General features: G+C 36.1%; 3 protein-coding genes across 4 annotated transcripts; all 3 read right to left on the reverse strand.

Annotated features, from left to right (window-relative positions):
* Positions 813–3,543, reverse strand: LOC18772715. Of its 2 annotated transcripts, none has more exons than XM_007205518.2 (9): positions 3,376–3,543; positions 2,568–2,642; positions 2,415–2,480; positions 2,213–2,310; positions 2,083–2,120; positions 1,901–1,988; positions 1,469–1,798; positions 1,319–1,384; positions 813–1,196 (listed from the first exon to the last, which is right to left on the reverse strand). In XM_007205518.2, the coding sequence occupies exons 2-9, from the start codon at positions 2,626–2,628 to the stop codon at positions 1,044–1,046; spliced, it is 900 nt and encodes a 299-aa protein (XP_007205580.1). In that variant the 5' UTR covers positions 2,629–2,642; positions 3,376–3,543; the 3' UTR covers positions 813–1,043. The 2 variants fall into 2 exon arrangements, with proteins under 2 accessions (XP_007205580.1, XP_007205579.1); XM_007205517.2 differs by lacking the exon at positions 3,376–3,543 and adding an exon at positions 3,203–3,347.
* LOC18772539 (ATP-dependent zinc metalloprotease FTSH 10, mitochondrial) lies at positions 9,235–14,098 on the reverse strand. Its single transcript, XM_020566350.1, has 8 exons — positions 13,784–14,098; positions 13,460–13,694; positions 13,283–13,354; positions 13,034–13,164; positions 12,000–12,476; positions 11,121–11,888; positions 10,762–10,989; positions 9,235–9,850 (listed from the first exon to the last, which is right to left on the reverse strand). Exons 1-8 carry the CDS (start codon positions 13,841–13,843, stop codon positions 9,371–9,373), a joined length of 2,451 nt encoding a protein of 816 aa, XP_020421939.1. The 5' UTR covers positions 13,844–14,098; the 3' UTR covers positions 9,235–9,370.
* On the reverse strand, positions 14,546–16,680 carry LOC18774967 (probable WRKY transcription factor 49). Its single transcript, XM_007206465.2, has 3 exons — positions 16,303–16,680; positions 16,070–16,216; positions 14,546–15,189 (listed from the first exon to the last, which is right to left on the reverse strand). Exons 1-3 carry the CDS (start codon positions 16,554–16,556, stop codon positions 14,691–14,693), a joined length of 900 nt encoding a protein of 299 aa, XP_007206527.1. The 5' UTR covers positions 16,557–16,680; the 3' UTR covers positions 14,546–14,690.

Genomic DNA, 17,373 nt, shown 5'->3' on the forward strand with positions numbered 1-17,373 from the left:
CAAACTTCCCCAAAAAAAACCATGTCCACAGGTCACAGTTCTGTCTGTTTGTATGGCTCGTGTTTCACACAGCTCTAACTATTACAATCTAATTTGCTGCAGTAAATTATAGCCACACAATCTAATTGCCTCTGTTATGATTGGATCTGAATGGATCTGTTTATTTCTCTTAAAAAAAAGCAAATAACAAAAAACAAGAACTGGGTTGCTTTCCAACCTAGCAAGTAACGAAACGAAGGCTAGCTGATAAAAAAGGATGCTTTTTTTTTTCAAACTGTTCACAGCTATACATGACAAAAGGACAGCCAATCGCCTTTTCTTACTACTTGGGTTAATTGGGATTCATGTGATTTGGAGTCAATGATGCCAAAGCAAGTGCCTGCTAGTGTCTCGAGACTCTTCTAGACTATGATATCACTAGGCCTAAAACAGTAAAGGGCATATTATAATCACCTATGATCTTGGACATATCATTTTCCCACTGTTTCCTTGCGTATCAATCATGCTACGCATTTGAATTCTTAATTTTATGTGCTCCAGTATGTCCCTTTCATTACAAATGTCTACTTAATTACGTACACACACACACCTTAATATTATTATTATTATACATCTCGCGTGATTAGCATCAAGTTCCCTATTAATAATTGCAATCGCCATCATATTCTGACTCCCTTGACAAAGGCAGAGGAGTAAGAGGTACGTGATTATAAAAATCACGACGGTCTGGTATACATTAATGTTATGTTATTAAATTGATTGATTATGCAAATTGTTATTTGAATGTTTCTAGTCATGACGGTTCGATATACGTTAATGTTATTTTATTAAATTGATTGATTAGGAGGATTTTTACATGAATATTCGTTCACATTTACAGTGTGAAAACATAAAATATATATTTTATTATGAATAAGAGGGGATCACAATGACAAGGAAAATGGGAATTTTTTTTTTTTTAAAATGATGAGGAAAATGGGATGGTAAGATCCCACAAACATGATTTCTTTCCTCATACAAACTAGTGCTTGCTGGCACAAAACCTAAGCTGTGACTGATGTCTCCACTGCAACCTTCCCAGAGTAACGAACTTCAGATATCATTTCAACCTCCCAAAGCTCTGGCAGTGCTTCCCTGAGGTTGTGAATGCTTTCTAGTGCATAATCTGCGCCTTTAACTCTCTGGGATGTCCCAATCTGTACATATTCAATAGTGACAAAACGAATGGCATTATTAGTAATTTAGATTGTCTGTTGGTCTTTGCTTGCAATGAATAAAGACCATTATTTGTGGTATAAAAAAGTTTCCAATATCTTACCAGCACAGTTTGAAGTCCCACTCTTTTGCCAGCTTGTATGTTGCGGACGCTATCTTCAAAGAACAGCTGCCAGAGCAAAAATAAACATAAGTAACTAAATCTAAAAACCCTGCAGATTTTCAAGACCTTAGAGAGAGTTTGTTATCTTACTGTTCTCTGAGGATCAATGTTGGCTATCTTGAGAGCCCGTTCTATGGCGGCTTCTGATGGTTTGCACACAATTGGTGTTTTGGGTAATTTGGAAGTGGGGTTTTGTTGAGCAAAATGGCCAATGATGTCAAAAATTTGAGAGCTGCTAGTTGTTGTTGCAGGAACTTCAGCTGCAGGTCCCACAAACTCAATGTCATCTTCATCATCAGAGACAATGCTTTTGTGAGTAGGATTGAGGGTCTCAAAGCAAATAATCCCTTCAAAACAGTCTTCCAATCCAAGCCTGCTTAGTGCTTTAGCAGCATGGACCTTGTCTGCATTTGTGAATATCTGTTTCACATAAACAAAAATGAACAGAAAGAGTTAGCATAAAGAAGAAAGTTTATAACCTTTGGCCTTTACTAGGCTATCATCTGGTAACAAGATGCTTACGATTTTCCGATAAGGCAGGTTCAGCAGAAGGTTCCTCAAAACCGGGTCAGGTTTTATGTTCTCATAAGGTAATCTTCCATGGACAAAACTGTTACATAGGAAAGCAAGAGGTTAATAATCCTTCAAGACCAATAATACAACAAAATATAAAAGAATGAAGATATGGAAGTGTTTCCCAGTACCTGTGATATTCATCATAGTCAAAGTCATAGCCAATAGCCTGAAAAGGAGAAACCCCAAAGTTATACATAATTCAACAAGTTTAGCAGTAAATAAAAATGCAAAAAACATGGGGAAGTATAAAAAAAGTACCCTGAGACCAGCCATTGTAGTTCCATAATTCTTGTACAGCAGGTTACCCAATTCAGGGATTATGCTCCTCTCAATGCCAAGCTTTTCAACCATATAATCTGAAAAGAAACAGGGCAACAAAAATATAAATTTACTGATATGATAAATGCAAAATGAGAAAAATAAATGTGAATTTCAGGGCCTAACAAGAATACAAATTTACCTTCTATATTGTTTCTGCATGCTGTAGCAATCCCAGTACTGTAGGGATATAGTGTGTCATCTAGATCTGAAAAAGTTCAAACAAGTGGTCAGGATGATTGCTTTACAAGGCAACTCAGATTGACACAAAAATTTCCAAAAGCAAAAGGCTTACCAAACAGAAGGCAATCGTATTTGGTCCTCTGAGCTTGCCTGTATCGGTCGTCGAATTCCATTTCGATCAAGAAACCTTCAGCAGACGACAAAAAGAAGCGAACATTAAGTTCCATGATAGCTTAAACCCACACAAGCTTATATCAAATTTCATTTTGATTCTCAAACTGAACTTTTTCATGGCTGATATAAAATAATAATAATAATTAGTGGCCCCTATTGACTCAGATTACCACCAAAAGAAGAAAAGGGTCTTCAGAAAGGGAACCATCTGAGGCCAATACCAAGAATCTTGGTTGGATAAGGCTCTTAGTTTTCTGAATGGACAATCCACAACCCCTACTATAAATTGAATGATGAAGAGGGGGACCAATGGCTTTGTGGGGTTTTAAATTTAGACATATAAACCTACTAAAAGGTGTATTTACTTTATAAGATCAGCTGTCCATATATATAATGCATAGATTAATGCATAAAGCTACAATCAAAGTTAAGTTAAGCAAAGTTTCATGTGATATATGAAGCAGTTTCCACACTGTATCTTAACTTTAGGGAACAAGAACAACTCATTGGAAAAGCTTTCCAAGTAGAACTGTAAAGATCATATGTTTAATTTGGATCAAGAAATAAAAGTACTTGTGTCCATTGGATAGCCTCAAAGTACTCAATTTGATATGATCATCAAAGAATTAAGATGATGATTCATGAAAACCCAAATCTTCGTAACAAAGATTGGAAATGCAAGAGAAAGCCAGAAGCAATAACATTTGAAGATACCATTGGATCAAAAGATTTAACATTTGACTTACCAGAATAAAATGCCAAAACCAAATTGACTGATTAAGAGAGAGAAGCAGAAGGGAGGAAAGAAAGAAAAAAAGAGAGAGAGTTTCTTTCTTGCAAGGAGAGAACTCTGGGAGAGAAAGCAATGCTAAAGGTGTTGAACAATGAAGGAGTGGGAGGAGGAATGAGAGAAGCAGAGGTGGGTTTAAATAGGCAAACCGTTGTTTAATTTCCCACGAGTTTCAATATTTTAAAATGATTTTAAACCATATTTTTAATCTCAATCACGTTCAGTTAATTTTAAGAACTCATTAAAAAATGACAGGAAATGAGAGGAGAAGGTAACAGGAAAATGCCAACCTGGTTTCCAAGGTTGAACCAAGTGTTGTATTATGTGGACTCTCTTTGTCCAGAAATTTCCAGTTTTGCCACAACCTCTCCATCCCTTTCTTTCATGGTCCAAGTTTACCCTCATAGTATTTTATAAATTCCACAAATACCCCTGAATTTGAAATCCCGTGTTAAGTTGTTTGTTTTGAAAACAAGCGGATGCCAAAAATTGGTGCCAGCCATTATGACAAGGGAGGGGTACATGTATGGTAATATGCTAAGATGCTACGCTTATTCTTGTGGTGCGGAAGAGTTAGCTAAATACCTAATTTTAGATAAATATTATAGTTGCTTACAACTTACAACTCTACTCAATAGGATCATAATTATCGTTATCTGATGTTTTTTTTTCCTCTTTATGGCAATATATATATAAATTTATAACTAATATAAATGCTTGAGAGTTAAGTTGTGTAATATCTATAACATATTATTGATATTACAAGGAGTTTGTAGCTCAGTTGGTTAAGAGTATTTATTCCTACATCCGACTTCGAGGTTCTTGATTTAGGGCATGTTTGGTACGGGTTAATTCCTGACCCAATTAATCTATGAAAAAAACTTGGTTGCGATGGGAATATCGTCATTTTGCTATTTCATGCCAATAATGATATGTTATGTAAAAAAGTTATCACGCGTGTCATAACATTATTAATCAAAAATATCAAAACATTATTATTTCCGTTTCATGCAAGTGTTCTAAATAATCTAGACTCTTCTAGACGCACACAAGTTGCATCTAGGTGGAAGGATATGCATTCTTATAACCAGGACCAGCTAAAATGAGCTCTAGTAAGTAAAGACAAAAATCAGCATATGGGATGGTCTCTTTCATTCTCCACTTAAACCCATCACAGCAAAGCTTTTACCTAATCAAACTGGTCTAACAATAATGAGCCTGGACACATGTCATGGCATATTGATTTTAATCTTACTTTTCTTACTTTAATTACTTTTCTTTTCTGTGGAAAACAGAAAGCAAAGTTCAAGGCGGCAAATCAAAGCACCAAGGAAGTGTAAAGATAACTTTAGGTCAATCATAAAACTGATATTTTATGCATGTCAACAATGATTGAGGGTGTGTTCTTAGTGTCAAACTCTTGTATTTTTTCTCTGTTATTAATGAATTTCTAATTTATTTTTTTTTAAACAATGATTGAGGGTGTTAATTCACTGCTAATGAGAGAAGCTAGCTAAACTTTCACCATTGGGTAGTTATAAAGTAACACATTTTCCATGGCCCAGAAATATTAATGTATTGAACCTCCTCTCCTCCATAGGCCTAGCTAACTTTAAAGTTTGAAGCAAACCCATTATTAATTATGTCATTTAGATGATGAACACCCACCTAGTCTTGCACTGCATATAAATATAAGCAATTCAATAGCAGCAAATTCAGTGGACTTTGGAAGAGAAGCCTGTCTCGTTGATTGATTGTATACGAATTGTAAACAAAAGCTTTTGAGGGCCTAACCTCCATAATTGGGGAAGCTATATAGTCAGATCCAATTTTTAATAATTTAGATATATACAGAAAAATTCCGTTGTCAAATAAACTTATTTGAAAGACATCTTTGTAGAGATCTATAAATGAAGACTTGAAAAATAAACGATTTGAATCGTTAAAAAAAATTCGTTAAATACCCTAAATAGTATTTCTCAAATAAAATTATTTAAAAAATCCTCAATAAAAAAGGATATATATCATTCCTATCCATAATATACATAATTGCATGAATAATTGTTGATTATTTAAAAAATCCTCAATAAAAAAGGATATATATCATTCCTATCCATAATATACATAATTGCATGAATAATTGTTGAGGACCCTTTAAATAATACAGGTGTCACTAGAATATAGAAGATATACGTGATCAATTTAGAATACTTTACATGCACCTTGCCTACTTGCCAACGCAAGATATATTGGATGACTTGGTGATCTAGCTAATCTTTTGCTTCCATCAAATTCATCAAAATTAGTACATAAAAAAATCTACGATGCATGACATCAATAAAACGTTTTCTAAATTGGCCTTATTGGAATTTTTTTAATGTGATGTGTGTGTGTATAGACAGATATCTAAGATTATAATTGAAGCCTGTGCCGCCACTATACAATTAAAGTGCAAATGACACATGAGCCTTGTTTTATTTATTGTTCTGTGAGGAAATGATTGGAGGCCAAATATTACAGAATAGGGAAAAGTACAAGAGAATTAGATGAAAAGGGCTGGAAAAGGAAAATGGGTAGACGCTTGTTTAGTCATTCCTTCTCACTAGCCTCTCACACGCGCTTCCGCGTCTGTGATATATTTTTTATAAAAAAATTTAAATTTATTTTAGAAAAATATATATATAATGAGTAGTTGTGTTTCATAAAAATAAGATCAATTATATAATTTTTTTTTTAATTTTAATTTTATTTAAATATGAAAAAGTGTGAATTTACCATATTATCCTTATTTAATTCTTAATATTTGCATTAACAATGACATTTTCTGATATTTTAAATATTTTACCATTCTTTGCCTTTTACTATATATGTAAATTCACCATATCCTTAAAATAAAGTGTAAGATAGCAACGTATACGAAGAAAAAATAAAAATTATGCTAGCATTGGTCGTTTAGGGCGCATAATTTTTTAAATAAATGTGTGAACGACAGATATGCTAGCAATGGTAAAATAACAATGGCGGTGGCTAGCACTAGATGGGTCTTATGAAAGAACCATTTCTGACTCCTTCCCCTCAATTATTTGAACTACCTGGGCTGGCCGTGACCATGACCCTTGTATTGTTGTTGTTACTGCTAATATACTATGATTTATAATAGTATTATTATTTGGACCCCTAGCCTCCAGTTGGTGAGGTTGTTTAGGAGAAAGCAACAGCAACGGAGAGTTGTAAGAATCATGATCTGGCAGTCAATATTTTACTGTTGCATTGGTTTTTATGCAGTCGATCTAGGAGTTGTTGGGATTTTCAGATTTTTTTTTTGCATAAAGTCAAACAGGGTGTTTTGTTCCTTGACATATAATTAGGATTCGGATATTTTATGTGTACTAGTGTACATTAAAAATAAAAAAATTTAACCTCCTCTCTCGTGACAAGCGTGACACAATAATTTATCTCCATACATTGAGATTGGTACAGTGTATGAACGTACAAACTCAATAATGGTAGCATCTGCAAAATATCTGGGTCTAGCTCTTAGATTAATTGGCCTTATACATCCATCATAGATTTCACATGCAAAGTTTTGTACGGCAAAATCAATAGCGAAAGGCCTCCCATTTCCAAAGTAGTTTATTGTTTTGTTTAAAGTATAAAATAAAATTTTAAAAAAAAAAACAAAGAGTTTAATATTTGAGAGGTGACATCGGGGTCAAGCTTTTACCAAATATATTTAGGCAATTGGAAGAGCAGCTTTGCATAATCACAACCAATCTGGATGGAGTGTTTTTGTTCTATTTTGCTCTTGAATAGGCTAATTATTGTCTCTTTCTCCATTAGATGAACGGAGCTAGACGTAGACAACTAGCCTACTTCATTTCAAAGCGATATGTGTACCTAGTTTCAGAATCGTATTATCTTAATATATAAAAAATTAAAATGTTGGGTTTTAGAGAAATATTATATATAACCAGACGCATTATAAGAATTCATGATGATATAGAAATCCAAACGTGAAAACAAACTCAAACATATGACCAATTCACCATATAATAACAAAATAAATTCAGTTGAGGTAGGATTGGTTCCACCAAAAAATTATTAATAAGAAGAAACTTTCTCCTCTAATAAACAATGAAAGTTTTAAACATTAAAAAAAATACTATCAAATAAGAAGAAAAACCCATTTATTTAATCCTCCAATAATTGTTGGGAATTTGAAAGAAGTGCCCAACTTTGATAGTTGGGGTTTGGTAGATCATATAGTCAAATATATGTTGGGCAATTTCGAGCATAATGTTGTGCACGTCGCAAACCATAGGATGTGCTTCGACAAGATAATGGCTATAAGGATTTGAACCATTCCATTTCCCTCAACACAACCATCATTTAGTCCTAAATGTGATTATTTTTCATATAGATGCTCTTTAATAAGGTTATGGGTGTGATTTCACATCACAAAATTGACCAGCTAAATCGACCATAATAATTAATGTAATATGTACACAATAAATTATATATATGTCGATACATCATATATTAATCATCTAAATTGGTTACAATAATTGATGTAATAAATAGGCGAAGAGTTAGGTATACGTTGATGCATAAAGTACCATGTGATGTCAAATTGTGGGATAAGACATTACCAGCCCCTGAAATTATTGGTGATGAATTATATAACCAGCCTTGTTTGCTTTCCAACAAGGAGGCCATTAGTGTTTGGATTTCAACGAGGCATTTCTTAGGCACAAAGGGAAACTAGTCTTGTCCATTATGATTCTCTAGGTAGCCAATCAACGGCCTACTATCGATCTTCAAAATCCCAAGAAAATGGAAGCCCCACACAACAGCTATCATGATTCATGCATATGTACTGGTTCTAGTTGGTGGTTCTCAGAAAAACAAATGCAGTACTTTTGATCCCTCATCGATTTTATATATTTTGACTGAGGTCAAATGTGGCTGCCTACTGTCAAATGTGTGTGTGCTAGTTGTTACATGATCCAAATCATAATCACACTTAGGAAACTAATTAATCAATTAATTTGAATTGAAACTTGGTAATATTTTTTTTACTGTTGAGAGGTCCAAAGTAAAAGGGTAAAACAGCTGTATGAGGAGGCAGTTGGTTTTGTATGTGAGCTCAACATCACAATCTAGATGTAAAGTCGGTTCCCCCAACCCAAGTAATTTAAAAAAGAGCATTCGTCCATTTCCCACTAAATAAAGGAGAAAGCAACAAAGTCCTATAAGGTCAGAATCATCATGTATTCACAATGAAAGATGCTTCGAAAATGACTGCCCTTTCATTCCAAAGAAAAGAACAAAACTAAACCAAACAAAGTGTACTACCGCCTGTCGCTCCTCCTCCATGAAACATGACACCAATTTCTTCAATGACCTAAGACCATGCCTAGATTCTGTGTCATGTCTTAAACCTTAGGTCTTAACTATCTCACGTCATAAGCTTTAAACTATGAACTTCCAGGCAGGCCCAAGGTCTTAAGCCAAGGACTATAGGTCGATATTCAGGCCTCCCGCGAACCATGAGTACAAGGCATTGAGTCACGGTGATCGAGGCCGAGTCATCGAGACTTGATGTGAAGCTTAGGGTTGAAGAAACTTTTCTTTTGATTTTAATTATTCCCAGGATCGCTAGACTTTGAATGCCTTCTCTTTAGATTTATATTTTTATTGTTGTACAAACGGGACCCCAAAAAAAAGACTCAAGAGTATTGAGTGCGGGATTAATACTCTGCATCTCTAGAGCTATCTTGTACGGCTTTAAAAAGAAAACAAGTAAGAAATCGTATGTGGGAAACAGATGATAAACGTACCTAATATGTTATTTGGATATACAAAGAAGTTCACAATCAGTTCTAACAAAGGAGCCAGTCTTTCAACAAATATCATTTTACATGAACAAAAATCCCCATGAAATCAATCAACTATGCAGGCACAACATCTGGTTGAATGGGTGGCGACCGACCATCGTCCACATTCCCACCCTCAGTGGTCTCTTTAGGCTCCTTATCTTCTTCTTGGAACCCTTCCTTGAATCTGTCATAGTTTGTGGGCTCGTTTGACTTAAATGGGCGCTCTCCCAATACTCGAACCAAGTCATCTTGGTGAAGGACCTCCTTTTCCAGCAACAGCTCTGCGATCTGTCCTACTTGCTCTTTGTGCTCCTCTATCAGCTCAATGGTGCGGACATATGCTTTGGCCACCCATTCTCTAACTTCACTGTCGATTATTGCACCGGTCTTGCTGCTGTAAGGCTTGGCCATCTCAAATGCATCATCCCTTTGAGGAAAAGAAAGAAGACCCACCTTGTCGCTGAAGCCATACACTGCAACTTGGGCATAAGTCATTTTGGTCACTTTCTCCAAGTCATTCTGTGCTCCAGTAGAAATCTTCCCCAACAATACCTACTCCAAGAGTATCGCAGCAGTTAGTGACTCAATAAAAGTCAGCTGATAAATTCTCAAATGTTGCAAAGATGCCTTTCGTTTTAAAATTAAAATGTTGTGCCATCATAGCAATGCCACGACTTCAACTTTCTAGTTACAGGAGCCTCATCATGCAAAACCAGCCACAATTTTTTGTCTCTATCAAATCGCAGACTAAGATGTATAGTCAAAGATTTTAGGCATGTTTTCTATATTAACAAATCTTACTTAATAACTGATGGGCATCCAAAAACAGATTATTGCACAACATACACATACATGCACACTAATGGAAGAGTTGTTGACGATTCGAGAATGTGAACACCTTTCTATGTAAAGATTCAAAAGGAAATAAGTTCAAGAACAGAGAAGCTTTGACCCCTCGGTTTTGAGAGCTACAAAAGGTCCCTCAATGAGATTTTGTAAACGTCACCTTTTGAGTCTACAGCATTGTGCTTGATCATTTTATGATAATTACTGTTAAATAAAACAAGTCTGCAGTCACAAACTACTTGAACATTACAACACAACTGGAGTCATTACTTATGAATCATTTCATGGAAAAGACTTAAAGAACAAAATACATCACATACTTTCGGCATTCACTATTAAAAGTTTATGGTTGCTTGGTTGCCAAGATGGCATTCTCAGAAATTTAAACAACTTCATGTTTCAGTTGCATTCCCCATATTTGAATTGAACGAGTGATATACCATGCTAAAGTGCCTTTGTAACTTTCTAGAGTTGAAGCTAAACCATGAATAAATAAGTCTCGATGAGGAAGGAGGGATGGTGGGAGCATGTAAGCTTCATTCTTTAATAAATCTAATCATATGATTCATATCCCGACTTACTCATTTAGAAACTTTGGGAAAGAAAGAGAGCTTTACCTGCTCAGCAGCTCGACCACCAAGGGTCATGCATGTCATGTCAAAGAGCTGCTCTTTGGTCATAAGAAGATTTTCATTGGGAACATACTGAGCAAACCCCAATGCTGCAGTACCACGTGGAACAATAGTTACTTTAAGCAAAGGTTCTGCATGTTCCAGGAACCAACCAGCAACAGCATGACCAGATTCATGGTAAGCAACAGTCCGTCTTTCCAGCTTGCTTACTACCTGCATAAAGAAACCAGTAAAGCTTTAAATATCTCGGTAGCTCCATACAAAACCTTTCTAATACTCAGTAATCTTTGAGTCATAAAGAAGTCAACAACTATGCAGAATGTCATGCAGTGGCAACAGATTACCTTGTTCTTCTTCTCTAGACCACCTATCACCCTGTCTATAGCTGCCTCAAAATGTTTCATGGTGATCTTTGGGCTCTCATTCCTTGCAGCAATCAAGGCAGCTTCGTTGCAGACATTTGCTATGTCTGCTCCAGCAAATCCAGGGGTGAGAGCAGCAAGTCTCTCTGAGTAATATGATGGTTCCAAATCCAACTTGAGCTTGTTCAGATATATTTGAAAAATCTGGTTACGACCTTTGATGTCTGGTTTATCAATAGTAATTTGACGGTCAAACCGACCAGGCCTCAAGAGTGCTTTATCTAGAATATCTGGCCTATTGGTGCCAGCAAGTACAACAACTCCAGCAGTGGTTCCAAATCCATCCATTTCCACAAGTAATTGATTGAGAGTACTTTCACGCTCGTCATGGCCACCTGAAAAGCCTCCACGCCCTCTAGCTCGGCCAATTGCATCAATCTCATCAATAAATATTATACTGGGTGCGCATTGTCTTGCCTCTTGAAATAAGCTTCGAACCCTTGATGGCCCAACACCAACAAACATTTCCATAAAATCTGAACCAGATATAGATAGAAAAGGCACCCTAGATTCACCTGCAGTTGCCTTTGCAAGAAGCGTCTTTCCCGTTCCAGGAGGGCCAACAAGAAGAGCACCTTTTGGAATTTTTGCTCCCAACTCCTCGTATTTCTTAGGGTTCTTTAGAAAGTGCACAAACTCCATTATTTCTTGCTTAGCCTCATCACAGCCAGCTACATCTTTAAAAAAAACCTGAATCATAATGTGGGCATGAATGTAATTGTTGTAAATAATTCAGTTTAGGTATACTAAGACAATAAATATGATGAAGACAAACACAAGCAAATGAAATGCATACTTAACCTTGTTTTTGGCATTCTTATCCAATTTTGTGATCTGCGCTTTCCCTATATTGAATATTCCTCGGCCACCTTTTCCACCTGGCCCACCAATGCTAGGCATTTTTCGGCTCATATACCAAAGGGCTCCCAGAAGCAACGCCGTTGGCCCATACCTCATCAATTCTTGGAACCAATTTATTTGGGATACATAAATTACAGGAACAAAATCATGACGGTCAAACCCTAAAGCTTCTTGGGCTTCCTCCAACTTTTCCTCAAAAGATTCAACACTCCCTATGTTAAAATAATATTTATACTGGGTTGTATTTCCTCCTGAGGAAGAACCATCAGCAGGTCCCTTTACAGCATCATCGCCACTCTGTTTCTTATCATGTGGGGAGCTCCTTACGTACACTTTCGCAACTGATTTGTTTGCAACTTCAATGTGATCCACCAACCCAGGTTCAAGTAGTTTGTTTTTAAATTCTTGGAAACTTATCTGGGAAATATACCAATCAGCTTAAACAGAAATAATTAAAGAAAATCGGATAAAATTTCTCCATAGTTGTAGGGAGAAACGCAAAACCACAAGTATTAATATCATAAATCCTTAATCTTTAACAAACTATAGCATCAAATGATCCTCTAAGCAGTTTTTCGGATAACATAACAGCATGAAATGGCTAGGCTACTAGAACTTGTTTGGCAGATAGCCTACAAGATGCAAGTTCATACTCACTGTGTTGAAGAAATACCATATGCATAATACTTATGCTTTCTGACATGAATGCAACAGAATAGAATTTATCTAAAATGCACGGAAGCCCGCAAACCATATGAATCTTTCTAAGTCCCAAGTGTAGAAATCCTCAACAGTATATAAAGGTGAACGTAATGCAACAACATTTCGTTAGCACCAACAAGAAGAATGCACGAAGATGCTAACAAAACAAATGTTATCTAGCATAAGAAAATAGATTGCAATTCACATACACAGCGACCTTAACCAACCTATCCATCTATTCAACAACTAGTTGCTGTAATCATATTGATTACCTCCTTCGCTTGTTGAGGATTAAGTAATACTGATGTGAAAACAAAGCCAAAGAACATAATAGGACCGATAATCTGATGCCAAGGAATAAAAAATTCCCGGGGATTCCCCTGATCACCTGCATTTGAGCCCTCTGAAGAAAACTGAAACTAATGAGTACAGTAAAATAATGTTGCACTCGCTCAAAACACATTAATGGAGAAAAGAAAAAAAAGAAAAAAAAACCTACAAATACTAAATATGTGACACACCTTTGGACCCGGATTTCTGCCCATCCCCTTTTGGAATTTCCTTCTTATTTTTTGGATAATAATTTTCATAATCTGAAAGAATAAACAACTGTAAAATCCATACATAAATACATTACGCTAACCATCAAATGTATAAAATCAAACATTTTTCTTTAACGCTTGGGCAGAGAACCTTACTTTTTTTCTCGTGCCCTCGGCTGGAGAAGAAGCGACGAATTCTAGGGTTTGCGAGAAAAGACTTAAAATTCGACAAGTAAGTATTAGAGACGAGCTGCTTCCCAGCTCCATTATAAGTCAAATATCCCCTCAGAAGCCCTAGCTCGCCATCAACGCCTGAAATGCACGCATTTCCGAGTGGCACCGTTTCTTGCAGAAATGTAGTCCTTCCGTTGTAAGTACCCGAAATCACGTTCTACACAGCAAAATATCAAACTTCATCAACCAACAAGAAATAAATTTAGAGAAGAGATTTAAAAATAAGGTTTTTTGTGATATTATCACTCTTTTGAATTTAGAACGAGCCGAGTGGGAAAGCGAGCGTCCGATGCTTGAGAAAACCATTGTATCGAGCCTTGAGGATCGTATCGGGTAGAAAACGGTGCTTTTGAAACCCTAGAGAGAGCTTTGCGGGTCTGTTTGGTTTCCGAGAAAAAATTCAGGTGCCAAAATTTGATAGGGATGGAAACAAAGACAGAGCGAAGGAGGGGTTACCGGAATTAGGATGGTGTGGGACTGAAAGAGCAGAGGCGGAGAAAGGGAATGATTTCGTGCCCAGAATCAGAAACCGCCTTCTTTATTATTGAATTACCAATTAGCCCTTGGTTATGGGACATGGGGTATGAAATTAGTGAGGTTACTTTTGTCAATATGTAATGCTTCTTCGAGTTTTGGAGCCTGAAGATGGTACCAAATTACCAATATGCACCCGGTTAGTTTGGTCACCTTGCTCCCGTGTTAACAGAATTATAATTTTCAAAAATAGAAAAATATATTTAGATTTTGCCACTCCTAAAATAACTCTCTCCACTCCTTTACACCCTCATCTCACAGTACATGAAGGGGTGCCAAAATAAAAAATGTGGCTATATAGAAAATGCACTTCAAAACTAGCTTCTCACCCTTCTCATACTTTAAACATGAATAGACAAATTTGGTGTGGTTACTTAAGTAATTTTTATTTTTTTTGGCTTCAAATAGCATAAGTTACATAACATAACACAAAATTAACTTAATCAATACTTATTTACTTCTTGTAGTTTGAAACATTCTTTATTGCCTTATGATATCGACAATACAATCTACATCGGACTTTAACATACAAATCATTATTGTACCTCACTGTATATTTCACATATATAATAATTAACTACGATGATTAGACTTTAACAATATGAATATATGAATTCATTCATCCAAAGCTATGATTAAAATCAATATCGAAATACGAAGTAGCCCATGATAGAGAAGAAGGAGATGTTGGAGACGACCGGTAGGAGGAACAAGAAGAATTTGAAGAAGCACTTGATGGATTAGGGTTCCTAATCATAAATGGCACCACATCTTGAAGCAACCCTTGTGCGTTTGGCTCTTTTTCAACAAATTCTTGATGTTGGTCGGGGAATGGGCCGGGCTGCAGATCCGGGTCCGGGTCAGGGTCAGGGGTAATGCTTCGCGGGCTCTCTTGGGCTTCATGTTCACGGTCTTCTGCGCGTGGCTTTGAGGTTTTGTTCCTGGGCTTCTTCATAGGTGGGCTGGTGTTCTGGGCCTGGTTGTTGAGTGGGAAAAATGGGTAGGCAAAGTGTAAGTGGAGCCCTTCATAGGTGATGATGAGTGTGTCTGGGTCCTCACTCGACCTCTCAACTTGCTTCTTAGCACTGCACCTTGGGTTTGTGCACCTGTAATAGCTCCTATTTTTCAAAAAATTTTAATCAACACAACCCAAAAAAAAGCTTGGTAAGAAAATGGAAATAAATAATTCCAAAAAAAAAAAAAAAGAATTTGAGATATACTTTAATTGCATGATTGTAGCACTGTGTCAAACTTTGTTTTAATTTATTGTCAGGGCTGATAGTGTGGCCTAGACCTAGGCCTAGGCTTGGACTTCATTTAGGTCAAGCTACTTGCATATAGGTAGGCATATTTAAGGATAATCTACCTGCTTAAGGTGTTGATTAGGGCGGTTGGATTCATGGGGTAGTACTAATTAGAGAGCAATTTGTAAACTAGTCTGCTTAATTAGTATTAAAGTTGCCTAAATCATGCAGATTCGGACTCATACGTATACTATAATGAAGTAGGTTTAGGACCCTAATTAAGCCTTCAATGCAAAGTTGAATGGTTTAGGTTTGAAATAAACAAATGATGCGACTTCTATGCATCACTTGTCATTTCTTTCAAGTTTGAAATAACTAGCATTCCAATCTATGAATACAAATATATAGATTTGATCTCTTTTTTCTTTTTTTTCCCCCTTTCTAATATGCATACATTATCTTGTTACGAAAGAAATATATCGTTGTTCACACTTCTCTTGAAGCTTCTTGCATTAGCCCTTCACGACAAGTTACTCAACGTTTTAATAATTAGTATTTTGAAATTAAAATTCATATAATTTCAGCGATAAAGTACTTACCATTGCACCTAATAAAGAGAAACTACGGCTCTCATCTTAAAAAAACAATCATATGATATTTACTATGGCGGCAATAATACCGAACCTTACAGCTTTTAAAATACTTAATTCCATAGAGGGGAAGAAGAAAGAATGAGATATGCTAATATAGTTACCTAGGATTTGGGCTATTCTTAATGGATTTCTGCCCGTACTTCCTCCATTTATAGCCATCATCAGCCATTGCTCCATTGTCACAGCTTTTAATCTTCAGAGTGTACTTATGCTCAACCTTGCTCAAACCCCTTTCCAGTGTTGAGAGCCTGCAAAATAATACACCGGAAAAAAAAAACCCAATTAAAATTAAAATTATATGAAAATAATAATTATTATTGTAACATATACCAACCTAGCCGGTGAAAGTTCTTGGGGTTGAATTGTTCCAGTGGTGACAGACAAAGCAGTCTCGATATCTTTGATTGTTGGACCAGAATAGACGGTCGGGATGAACCGATTAACAACACTATCTTCATTGGAAACACTCATCTGGGATTGTAGAGCCGCCTCTGGTAGCACAAAGAATGGTGTCTCATTGTCCAGAAGCTCTCTCACGAGCTCCTCCTCCGACCCGTCGGACCACGTGGCACCCATTGCGTCCTCCATTGTTAACAGAAGAAGAAGAAGGCTGAAAGAAAATGAGTTGATAAGATGAGAAATGAAAAGCTCATGAAGAAATAAAAGAAGGGAAAGGGTGGAGCAGATGGAGAGGGGAAGGTGTCACGTCTACGTGTTTGCCTCTTGACTTTAAAAGCAAGCGAGAGGGTTTTGGTGTTTTGTATGGATTCTACTTTGACTTAACTAAGAATTCTCTTCCCGTTCAAACACTAACATATTTGGTAAACTGAACATTTGGCACCACCTCATTATATTACTATTGATATTCTTTGTGCGAAAAATGCGAGTGATTATTTTAGAATATTACTATAATAAAGTTATTTTGCACACGTGTTATAATATGAGTAAATATTTATTGATACTATTTCTTAAAATAAAGAAAAATAAATTATGTCATCTATTTATATTATAACACGTGTATAAAATATATGACGTGACCGTAGTATTTTATAATTTCTTCAAAAATACATGCTGAGGTAAGTTTGATCTTGGAAAATTTTACACAACCCAAATTATGGAGGAGCCATTAATTTACTTTTTTGGTTTGCTGCGTTCTCTGTGTTTTCATTTAAGTGTGTTCTTTGTCTTGTTATCTTGTGTTTTTGATGGGATAGATGCATTACGGTGGACCAAAGCTACCTGACCCATGACCCAATCTCAACCAAAGCAAGAGTCAACCACTAAAGAATCAATAGAAATATACCTTTTCATTATTTTTCAAAGAGTTGTTCTCTCTTTCTTTGAATAAACAAATTAAAGCATTGATCTTCATTATCACTCTTTCTAAATTCTTTAAGGAAGCATA

Source organism: Prunus persica, chromosome G6 (genome assembly GCF_000346465.2).
Source record: "Prunus persica cultivar Lovell chromosome G6, Prunus_persica_NCBIv2, whole genome shotgun sequence".
Classification (NCBI taxonomy): domain Eukaryota; kingdom Viridiplantae; phylum Streptophyta; class Magnoliopsida; order Rosales; family Rosaceae; genus Prunus; species Prunus persica.

Coding starts and splice junctions, on each gene's coding strand:
- LOC18772715 (XM_007205517.2), bottom strand. Junction 2,481..2,567: donor ATACGATTGCCTTCTGTTTG/GTAAGCCTTTTG, acceptor GAACTTTTTCAG/ATCTAGATGACACACTATAT. Junction 1,799..1,900: donor ACCTGCCTTATCGGAAAATC/GTAAGCATCTTG, acceptor TATGTGAAACAG/ATATTCACAAATGCAGACAA.
- LOC18772539 (XM_020566350.1), bottom strand. CDS start 13,843: ATGGTTTTCTCAAGCATCGGACGCTCGCTTTCCCACTCGGCTCGTTCT. Junction 13,695..13,783: donor CTCGTTCTAAATTCAAAAGA/GTGATAATATCA, acceptor TTTGCTGTGTAG/AACGTGATTTCGGGTACTTA. Junction 13,165..13,282: donor GCAGAAATCCGGGTCCAAAG/GTGTGTCACATA, acceptor AGTTTTCTTCAG/AGGGCTCAAATGCAGGTGAT.
- LOC18774967 (XM_007206465.2), bottom strand. CDS start 16,556: ATGGAGGACGCAATGGGTGCCACGTGGTCCGACGGGTCGGAGGAGGAG. Junction 16,217..16,302: donor CAAGAACTTTCACCGGCTAG/GTTGGTATATGT, acceptor ATTATTTTGCAG/GCTCTCAACACTGGAAAGGG. Junction 15,190..16,069: donor AAGAATAGCCCAAATCCTAG/GTAACTATATTA, acceptor TTTGAAAAATAG/GAGCTATTACAGGTGCACAA.